The following is an 11,854-nucleotide window of genomic DNA, read 5'->3' on the forward strand; positions in this document are numbered from 1 at the left end:
TGACAGCAGAGGGCAGCAAAGGTCAGTCAGTGGGATGCTGTTTTCAAGGGACGCTGCGCAAAATGAAATATACACCAGACGAAACTGATACTATCTTAACTTTACTTATATTTAAAAAGCAACAATGAATATGAATTAAGATCTTTAACTTGTTTTCTTTTTAAAGATTCAGCTCTAAAGTCCCGAGGTGCAACCTCAAAGCCAATACTTTGACACAAGATGCGGGTTTTTCATCTTAAAATGGAAAGTCTTTTCTCGGTTCTTAATATCTTTATTGGATATACAGAAACAGTGATAGTGGTTACCTAATATACGAGCTAAAGATGTGCTTTCTGGAAAAATAATTATAGTACGATTCTTCCGTTTAATGTGTAAATGTGCAACAAGCATCACACACTGATGCACCACTGCGCCAAAAAGGACAGTTCCATCTGCTCCACACAAAGAACAATATCAACTGCGCACATCTGGACCAATGGACATATTATTGTAGATATATAATAATTGTGTTTTTAATAAGGAAATTCACCTCGAGCACAACATTCAGCAATTATTGGCATATGCATTGGGCTACCTGAGGCATGTGGAACCAATGGATCCGGATGTAACCATCGGGCATTAATGAGTGACTGGGTTGGTCCCCCTATATAAAGGAGACGCGCCCACTGCTCTGCTCTCACTACATTCAAGCCAAGATGAGCTACGGATCTGAAGCCATTTCCTCCTCCTCCTACAGGAAGATTTTCGGGGAATCTCCCCGTTATGCGTCCTCTCCGTCAAGGACAACGATGAATGTGTCCTCCCGGGGAGGTTACCGGTCCTCTTCTGGGTCCCGGAGCAACGTTTCATCCATGGCCTCGTACAACAGAAAGTCCACCCGCCTAATGCCTGGTGAGACCTTCGACATGTCCCAGAGCAGCGTCCTCAACAATGAGTTCAAAATTGTCCGCACCAATGAGAAGGAACAAATGCAGGGGCTTAATGACCGCTTTGCAATGTTCATCGACAAAGTGCGCAACTTGGAGCAGCATAACAAAGTGCTGGAGACCGAGCTGTCTGCTCTGCGCCAGCGGCAGACCGAACCGTCCCGCCTGGCCGAGCTTTACCAACAAGAGATCCGTGAACTGCGCTCGCAGCTCGAAGAGCTGAACGGGGAGAAGTCCCAGCTCGTGATCGAGAGGGATTGTATTGAAGATGACCTGCAGAAGCTCAGGGGAAAATACGAAGAGGAGTACCGTGCCCGGGAGGACGCGGAGGTCACCCTCAAGTCCTTTAAGAAAGATGTGGATGATGCCACCATGGTTCGCCTGGACCTGGAGAAGAAGGTGGAATCTCTGCTGGACGAGATCAACTTCCTCAGGAAGGTTCACGAGGAGGAGGTGGTCGAGCTGACGGAAATGATCCACGCTGCCCAGGTGTCTGTTGAGATGGAGGTGTCCAAGCCGGATCTCACCTCCGCCCTTAAGGAGATTCGAGGCCAATACGAGTCCATGTCGTCCAAGAACATGCAGTCCGCCGAGGAGTGGTACAAGACCAAGTTCGCCGACTTGTCCGAGCATGCCACCCGGAGTAATGACGCCATCCGCGCCAGCAGGGAGGAACTGAACGAGTTCCGGAGGCAGCTGCAGTCGAAGACCATCGAGACAGAGAGTCTTAGGGGAACCAACGAGTCTCTGGAAAAGCAGATCCGGGAGATGGAGGATAGACACAATGTGGAGATTGGAAACTACCAGGTAATCACCCTTTAATGACTCGTTTACCGCGTTTCTAGAAAATCTGCCATTTTATTTCTAGACATTCAAGTTTATTTTAATTGAAATGAATAACAATAACAATATGAGGAGCAGCTGAGCTCTGTCCGTGGTGCTGAAACTCATCCCCCTGGGACAGCGCGCTCAGCAGCTGCATCGGACAACGCCCACTGCGTGTATGCGCTCTAAATGAGTCATTTTAGTGTGGTTTGGGATTAATCCCTCCCAACTGTGAGTATACAGTTTAGAAAAAAACATGTCAACGTAGTATGCTGATAAATGATGAGCGATATGATATTAACCAATGGGGATGAGCGATGTGGCTAACATTATGATTGACAGAGGTCTCTGTTTGGGCACTGCATTACTCCTCTGCAAGAAATGTGACCACAGACTGTCTTGAACACTGGCCTACTTTTCTTTTCTTGTTCTATTGTCCTTAGGACAATATGGTCGAGCTGGAGAATGAGCTGAGGGCCACTAAGAGCGAGATGGCTTGCCACCTGAGGGAGTACCAGGATCTGCTGAATGTCAAGATGGCACTGGATATTGAAATTGCAGCTTACAGGTAAGTTCTTCTCTCAAAGACAACTCACACATTATCAGTTAGATAACCAAATGGAATTCAAAAACACTAAGCTACGAGCATTTAGTGGGGGAAAATGTTGCATTGTTCCTGAATGCTGTTCCTGACCATTATCTTTATGTTATCTCTATCCAATCTAAACCCTTATCTCCATCGTCCTCGCTGCAGGAAACTACTGGAAGGGGAGGAGACCCGCATCGGGACAGGGATCAGCTATCCTGGCTCCTCCATGAGCGCAAGTCTTGGGCAAGGCTACAACTACCAGAGCCGTATTTACACCAGCTCCGGCAAGAGCTCCAAGAGGGAGGGCAAGGACGAGGACCAGCAGCAGCAGAGCAAGTCTGGAGGCAAGGTGTCCCAGCGTGAAGTGTATGAGGAGACAGTGGTCACCACTACCAACAAGACGGAGAAGCAGCAAGACCCCAGCGACATTGCCACCAATCAGAAAAACTAGAGCCTACTGTAAGCTTGTTTTTCACCCTTTACCCTGCAAACCCGTACCAATTTTCATTTCCCATAATAAAACAAACTCTGAGCCTTTACACTTGTGGGTATCTAAGATGATAGCTCCTTATTATAAGCATATTAAGATCATGCTGGTTTTCATCAGCACTTTTGCGTGTTGGATGTCCACAAGTGTGTAGAGTGCGGGATGTTTGTTTTACGTGAGGTTATCCCTCCCTGTCCCCTTTGTCCCCCACGTGTGTTCCCCAAAGGAAATTCAATATAACTCTACTGTAACCGCCACTCTTTACAAAATCACAGTGCATCTGTGCTCTCTCTTTCTCCTTCACACACTCAACATCAAACAATAGCAAGCACTTACTGTAGGTAGCATTTCTCACAGAAGTGTGGTCTTATAGTATAATATAATATTCAACTGGTCTGTCACACTTTGGGCTGATGTTACTTCAATATGTGATACTGTAACACGTAGATAACAACTCTGGTCATTCACTACCACCACAAGCGGTGAGCTACTCTCAACACATTCCAATGGAAGCATGGTGTGTGCGTCCACAAACAAAACCTGTTTAGTGAGGAAGCACAAGATCAGATAAGCAATGGTATATGACAGTGTATTACTGAGCCGAGTCAGAGTTCATAAGCAAAATGTATACCTGGGGAAAAAATGTGATCCCTGTTTGACTGCAGTCCAATCAGTTCTGCATGACAACAGTATGGAAGATTCTCCTCTTCCACCTCCTTTCTAACTTCCCAGTAAAGTTTCATTCTCAAACGTGGATTCCCGTAGTATTTAAAAGAGATTTGAAGCAAAGAAGAAAACGGACGTATTAATCAACCATAATTTGCATGGTGTATGTAGATGTCATGCTTGCATGGAATCCATCGGCCCATTGCTTATTTGACACAATTTCATTGTTAAAAGGCTGGCTAATGCCTTCCTTTTTACCATTTACCGTGCTGAGCATCATCATGCACAACACTCATTCATAACTGTAATAGACGTGCTTGTAAGCCTGTAGGTTATAACTTTTACTGCAGGATGTGACTTAGATAGGCCTCGAAGCTATGAAGATAAGGAGTAAAAATCCACTTTAATGCACTTAAATATCAAAACTACCAAATTTGATGAACAGTTTGCACATTATGCTCTGGAAGCTACAGGGGAAAGTGAAGCAAAGATGCTGTAAAGGAGGAAAAATGCAGCATACATCGCACATATCTACAAGATCCTCTATGATCCACCTGGGTGTGATGAATTGAATGCATCTTCAAAACCATTTCCCTTGTGCCACCGATGATGCTTGAAGCACATTTGAGTACCAGAATTCATACCATATCACTCAGCCAGAAGAAAACCATTCCATCAATGCTCAAAATACAGACGCCACTAGACCACCACATGCTTGAATAACTGTGGCCATGACTGGACAAAATGTCTGTTGTAGCAATAACTCACCACTAGAAATCTCTTAGTATGAGAGACCTGTTGCTTGTTTTTTTTCTGCTTGTGTACTGCCGACTGTAACACAGCTTATTCTCCTGCTGCTGGTCACGGCCACCCACACCCTGACAAACTGCACATGTGATGAAAACAAAAAAACTACTGATTGTACGGCAGACTGTTGCCTTCTCGATGTTTTACTTGAGGCTTGTGATCGGTATTTTAGTACTGTAGTGAGTGTGTCTGTGTCTCTACACAGTGGCCTATTATAATTATGTAGGGGGCAGCAAACCTGAAAGTTGGGCGTCTTGTTTTCTAGATCACTGAGATCCAGTGTAGAGCTGAAGAAATGTACAAGAACTTAAAAATACAAGCCACATTTTCTCAAACACAGCTATAACAATGGATGAATGGTTCATCAAGCCTTTATCTTTATATTGGTGTCTGAAGAAATACATGTCCCTCCTCCTACTACTACTACTGCACTGCCACACTTTTCTAAGTACACATGCAACATCCCTTCATGGGAAGAAAGAAAACCATCAAGCATTTTCAGAAAATCCAGTTTGTCACCAGTACGAAACCACCAATAAAGATTTAGTGATAGAACAAATAACTGTAGGATGTGAAATGCCTTAAAACACCAGCAGCTTTTTTTCTGGCCATGTGTGTGATGTGTATGATTCTGTTCATTATGGTGTGTACTCATTCTTATCTCTTTATTAGAGCTACCATGGCTACAAAAGCATAGGGATCGAATGTAGTTAACATGTAATTCTGTTTGATGTTATTCCTATGTATTGCTGTTTGACACCATATAATAAGACTCAATAAAGACTTGAAATGATGGAGGCTGCACATGATTTCATTGTGTACTACTTTAATGCTACTCCACTCCTTTTCAGAGAGAAATATTTTTTTGTACTGTTTTTACTCCACTGCATTAATTTGGAAGTTACTGTTTATTTTGAAGATTCAAATTAATAGTATTATTATTATTATCAAAATTAATTGAATCAACAAATACATTATTACGATAGATTTGACTGATTCCTAGAGGCAAAGTCCCCCAGCAGTATATGATATAGTAATCCAAATTAGACCCATCATTTTCCAGCTGTAACACTTAAGGTGTTATTATTGTCATTGTTTTGTTTACAACTTATTCAGTTGCCCCCAAAGTGACAAAGAGGCTTGAGAGTTGTACTGGGAGGCTGATTTTGTTTCCTCTGATCTTAATGCTAAATTAAGCTAACCACCTGCTGACTGATACAACTATGCTGACTGACTTTTGCAAACTACTGTCGTCTTTTTTCACATTTCTTTTATTCAACAGCTCATATGGCTTTCAGCTGTGTCTATATATCTAATGTGTCATATCAATAAAGATAAAAAAGATGTGAATCCTGAACCCTTCCACATTTTTGAAATAATGTCTGCCGACTGTCGGAGGTCATGCAGACCAGTGCAGGCTCTTCATAATCTTGGAAATCAGTCATTATGTTCAATCAGGTTTAATTATGCACTAGGTTTTGTGGTGTGATCCCAGTTAATCCGTGCAGCACAAGAAGAAAGACCAGGAAAACATCTTTTGCAGACATACAATGCTGACTACTTATTCCTGAGAAATAGATGTAACTTAGTTATTAATGGCCTTAAAATAATATTCTTCAATGTTTCCGTACATGTGCATTGCCTACATTTAATTCCTAAGATTAATGATAGCAGATTTACTCTTTCTGACCTCTAACAATGTCACACCTGCAGCAGAGGAAATGAATGGTCACATTGGCATGGCCTAATGATGTTATATGCTCATTATGAAATGCTATATCTTATTAATTTAATTTATTTTATAATATCATTGGAAATAAGTAGATGCTTTTTGTTGGAGCATGATGTGGATACAGCATGACTTCAAACGTCTATTAAGTCTATTAAGGTATTGAACGACAAGGCAGCAGTGAAGTCCTTTTGATAATTTACTAATGATGGACAAGAAAAAAAGACAGAAGAAGCTCTAAATAAAACAAAGCTTATCTTACATGTAATCTTTCAACTCATCAGAATAGAGCTGTCTTGAGAGCTGAAACATAAGTTATTAACGCTTATCGTTGAAAATCGAAAAAACTGATCAGAGAAATCTTTTTTCTTTTTTAAAGCTTTGAGCTCTTGATTATTAATTATTCCATTTGTCACATTCACTTCTCTGACTGTTCTTTCAACTCTTCTGGCCTTTAATGCCTCATGGTACCTTGAAGAGCGCTCTTTTCGACGTCAGGTCGAGCTCAGCTTTGGATTACATTTTCATACTTTCAACTTCTCTTTGTTCTCTCTCTCAAGAGGCTGTGACACAGTCTGCAGGCTGGATGTTGAATAGAAAGCCCTGGATGGGCTCAGCTGCTCTATAATAGATTAGGCAGCAGCAGCACAGACCTCTCACCCCCAAATGAGCTGAAGGAACATTTTAGAACAGAAGGTACACTGTGATCTTTAGATACACCATTTATCTAGAAAATATCAGATAGTGTGTGTGAAAGAGAAATAACTGATTCATATCTATAATGTGTCTTTTCTCAATTGCTGACCTTTTCTTGTCATGGAATATATACCATAATCTGACATTGCTAATATAAAATGGATTTCTGTAATTGGCTGGAGTTTTATGAGGACATTGCCTTGTTATAGATTTATAATCCAGAATGTCAACATCTAAATGGATATCTTAATGTGTTAATACTGTCAGCGGTTGCACGCTGCAGCACAAGGTTACTCTAAGGACACATCCCTGTAGGTTGGACTTGTTTTGCTGCACTCCTGCCCCCTCCCGGGCCTCCTCCAACATAACGAGTCCCATCTGAATAGGGACCAACAGCACTTCTTCCTCAAATGACTGACTGTATCTCTGCAACATTTTGACAGTTGTAGGAAAGTAACAAGGATAAATGAAAGAGATTTTACTTTTAACTCATCACATATTGGAAGTAAAACGTATTATTTCTCAGCAATGCTTTATTGTTAATTAGATATAATAGAGGATGTGCATTTATGACTGCTGATGGGGTTTTACATTTTTGAAAGGCTTTTCAATGTTTTTTTTTATCATATTTATCTCAACAGTTCCTCCAGTGCATCAACAGCAGTCTGCAGAGCTTCAGTACTACTGCTTATGATGCACATATCAGTTTATCAATGTACCTTCCTCCCTCTCCACCTTTTGATGCAGCCAGCTGAAACCTAAAAATACCTACCTTTTAACATCTCATCAAACGTTTCCTGTGTAACGATGGGGTTCTATTATATATGTTTAATCACTACAGGAAGTGATGAATCACACTTCTCCACATCTGAGGAAAGACACATATTTCACCACAGCTAGACCTGATGTGACGTGCCTTTTTATAGGGTTGCATTCATCACATACAGGGCAGCTCTGTGTTTTGGTGTAAAGTTATTGCAGCATGCATATGCATGTAGTTTTCTACAAGTAGTACTCCTTTCCTGTATTCAAATAGAGTATTTCTTTTTTTTATCAGTTTGCATTTTCTAATCTGGCCAACATTTGGTTTTACTGAAGAACAAAGTCAAAGAAAAACATATAACACATCTAAAGTAGATCAAGTAAGTTAACCTTTGCTCGACAAATCAAATCTTTACACCTAAATTGAATTCTCTTGAATATTGAACAAATTTGAAGAAGAACAGTGACCATTTTGTGATTAGTGAGATGCACTTTACAGCTAAAGTAATTGTATTTGGGGTGACAGAGCCTTCTCTATATCTGCCCCCTCCCTCTGGAACTCTCTCCCCAAACTCATCCGAGACTGCACTGATCTTTCCTTATTCAAATCGCAAATCAAAACCCACCTGTTCAGAACTGCTTTTAATGTGTGATTGTTTGTTTTTGTTTTCTTATCAGGGTCCGAGCGACTCAAAGTCCCTATTTATTTGTTTTATTTGTTTTACCTGTATTTTAACTATTCTTATTTATTTATTTTTAGCTTTTAGGATGTTTTAATTATGTGAAGTGTCTTTGAGTATTATGAAAAGCGCTATATAAATTAAAATGCATTATTATTATTATTATTATTATTATTTCTCAGGTTGAATACCCCTACTATCACATTCTCAGAGAAGCTTAGACGGGGGTCCAGAATAGAGCTGTGACCTTCCCCCTCTGTTTAACATTTTCCTTCAGTCTTTCTCTCTTTCTGTCTGGCTCTACCGGCTCTGTTTCTGCTATTATTAGCACCAAGAAAAAAAAAATCCCAGCCATGGCTTGGTTTATAGAGAAAGCCACATCACCCACCTCAAATTGACTCAGTGCTTTTTGCGAGGCAAGGAAACAGAATGAATAGATAGCTTAACCCCAAATCATTTCTGAAGTGCATTTCCCCAACAGAACAGCAAACTATTTTTAGTCATATGTACCATTGTCTTAAATGTGTTCTTCATCTGCTCTTCATAATGTTTGCTATCTGCCTTCTGTATCCGTTTATATTCCTGTCTTTTGATCTATTTGTCTGCCCGGTGGACCACAAACTGCCTCTCTGAAAGGTATAAATCATCATGGCTGCTGAAGCACAGCAGGACCAACCGATTCCAAGGCAACAGAAGCAGCAACTCACAAATTAACACTTTGATTACAGGTACAAAGAGAACACATCACCAGCTGTCGCTGAGTCAACTGCTAAAATGATTCATAGCAACGATGCATTTAAAATGCACCTGGCTGCCTGTGTTTAAAGAAATATTCGGATATTTTGGGAAATTATCTCATTTAATAGCAGTTTCATCTCTGTGCAAGCTCAGTGTTGTGTTTACCTAGTTTAGCATAGCGTAAAGCAAGGTCTGTAAGGATAAACAGCTAGCTAGGCATATTTACACACGGCAACTTTTATTACATTTATAATAGAAAACAATACACTGGTTAATTGGGCAGTTAACTTAAACATATCTTACTGACCACCAGGAACCTGCGACAGTGTGGAGAAGAAGTCAAGGTGATGTTATTGGCTTCGCACATTTTCCCCAAAATCCAGTTGATTGTTGGATTTGGCGAGCCTCCTAGGAACATTCACGGTTCTATTGGAAGTAGTATTTTTTTTTACAAACCAACCAAATGGAGCTCTAGCGCAAGTTCAGACAGGAAGACCATACTTCACGGGGGGGTCTATCTCGTTGCTGATCGGGGCCGTCAGCCCTCAATTGCAAATTTCCCCGGAGAGTCCAAGCGCCAAAGACTCTGAGACTTCATCATTTCATATCATCTGTTAACAATAAACATGCATCCTTTCTTTATCTAACTGGTCTCTCCCTGATTGAATTGTAATTGTCCTCTTGACTCTCTCCTTTTTTCTCTTGTTCATTTATATAGTCATGCCTTCAAATGTTTCACACAAGTTGAAACATGTTCAACTTGTGCAGACGTTTCATTTCAGTCCACAACACCCTGGGCACACTGTCTTCATGATCTATGTCTGTTGTTGTGTGACAGTGTGAAATACAGAATAATGACATTGGACACTGTGGCGATGTCCAATAAAATCTATTGCGAATTATTTGCGTTTGGTCTGAAAAGGCCTTTAGACTTGAAGAACTTTGGACGAAGATTAAAAAGGAATGTGATCATCTCCCTGTTTAGCGTCTCACACATTCACATTTTAAAATGTCTGCAGAGACGACGCTTCAGTCCAGTTAAGAGTGATGGCTTTGATCCCAAGAAGCTGACAAACAGGTGACATTTACGGCCATGGCCCCCTCGCTCTGCTTCTTGATTCTCATTTCAACCACCATCACAGCCCCTCGCAGACACAATTATTACCAGACGGAACATAAAACATGTTTCTCCCTCAACACAATCCCCTTTATACCTCAAGGTAGCAAAGGCTATGACATGAAAAGGAGCAATTCCCACAGTCAGTAAGGAGTGTGCTTGTACAGATGATATTGGTATTCATGTGTTTGTATTGCCTCGTAATACTCTTGTGTGTTTTCTATGGTTATGAGGAAGGGGCAGAGTGGCTAAGAAGAGACTCAAAATAGAAAGTTGAAGTACTCTTCAAATTTAAAGCATGAGGAGGGAGGGCTGTTTCATAACAGGGCTTTTACAGCACGGCATCTCCCTGAATGGCTCCCACCACACCTTCTACTCAGCAGCATTGCAGGGGTATAAATCATTGAAGGACTGCAAACTGCGCCACACATGCACACCCATTAACATAGGCACACCAAGAGGCCTAAGGTCTCAATGTCTAGGACTGTGTGTGTGTGTGTGTGTGTCTGTACACTACAGCTGCAGGTAATCCATCATATGTCTTTCATGCACATCTGTACCGTGGCCCTGAGAAGCAGAATATACCTCCAGGAAAGAGGTCAAGGTGGCATTGCTTTCTGGCCCGTGTTGGTACAAAGCAATAGTTACTTTTACAGAAATATTTAAAGCAACTATTGTTTTCCTCAGACCTGAAAACAATACAGGCACTCAACATTGAACCTCACAGGTGTTCCTGCATTTGCTGCATCAATGTGCAACAACAAAAAACTCCCTACTGTTGCTAATGCTACTAAAGACAAGCATGGTCAAATCTGCTCAATGTGTTCCTATACTAATACAGAAATATTTAATATTCTCTCCACCATTTTCCTAATATTGTTAAATCACATTGACTCGTCATTCATCAGTGGTGGGGGAGTATTCAGATCTTTTACTTACAGTACTTAAGTACAAGTAGCAATATCACAAATACAACATATTTCTATACAATATACTTAAAGTATACCAATAGAAAATGAATTTTCAAATTATTAATTAAATGTATTATGCTGAAATACCCATTTCATGAAACTGTTTATTATAATATTGGATTATCATTACTGATGCAATTAATGTATATATCTCTTAATAGCAATATACACATCCAGCAGACACTACACACATATACAAAAGTATATGGAAAAGTGTAGCTTCAGAAATCTTAAGGCACTCACTGCCCGTTCTACTTTCTCTAAAGTTCTAATTTGTGGAGTGGATTTCATCTTTATCTTCGAGAGGATTAGTGCAAAGCCCCCTCACCAACAACACAATAGTTAAAAGGTTTAAGCAGCTTCTCAGGATCCTGTGATTATTTTAGCTCCACGAAAACAATCAGCAGGTGAGTTTTCCTTGTCATCAAACAAGGATACATTCTGTATTACAAACAATATCCCTTTTGAAGTTGCCCTCTCATCCAGTGTCACGCTGAGTGTGAGATTACTCTATGATGTACCTTGCATTAAACTGCCTCAGTAGCAATGTGCAGCAGAGGATGTGGGGACACAGAGGGACACTCCCTTCCCCACACAAAGGGCTGCAGGCTGTCAGGCAGGAGGAATAAAGATGACCTGCCTCCAGAGGCCGACTTATTGACAAAGCTTTCATGCTGCTCCACACGGTATAAATATAGTCTTCAAACATCCAGGAGTGCGCAGGGCAGCTGGGAGGGGAGCTGAGACTGCAAGGGGGAAGCAGAGACTTCCCCTTCCCCCTCTCTGTGAGGTGCAAACACAATAGTGACACATGCACCTCATGAGATAAAGGTGGGGTCTTGTATTATCTGCTGTGGAACC

At 41.0% G+C, this 11,854-nt stretch overlaps 1 protein-coding gene across 1 annotated transcript; it reads left to right on the forward strand.

The window, feature by feature from the left end:
- Positions 1-695: 695 nt before the first annotated feature.
- Positions 696-2,867, forward strand: inab (internexin neuronal intermediate filament protein, alpha b). The gene is made up of 3 exons (XM_034534936.1): positions 696-1,733; positions 2,195-2,319; positions 2,506-2,867. Exons 1-3 carry the CDS (start codon positions 696-698, stop codon positions 2,789-2,791), a joined length of 1,449 nt encoding a protein of 482 aa, XP_034390827.1. The 3' UTR covers positions 2,792-2,867.
- The last annotated feature ends 8,987 nt before the right edge of the window (positions 2,868-11,854 follow it).

This window comes from Cyclopterus lumpus, chromosome 1 (assembly GCF_009769545.1).
Source record: "Cyclopterus lumpus isolate fCycLum1 chromosome 1, fCycLum1.pri, whole genome shotgun sequence".
Taxonomy (NCBI): domain Eukaryota; kingdom Metazoa; phylum Chordata; class Actinopteri; order Perciformes; family Cyclopteridae; genus Cyclopterus; species Cyclopterus lumpus.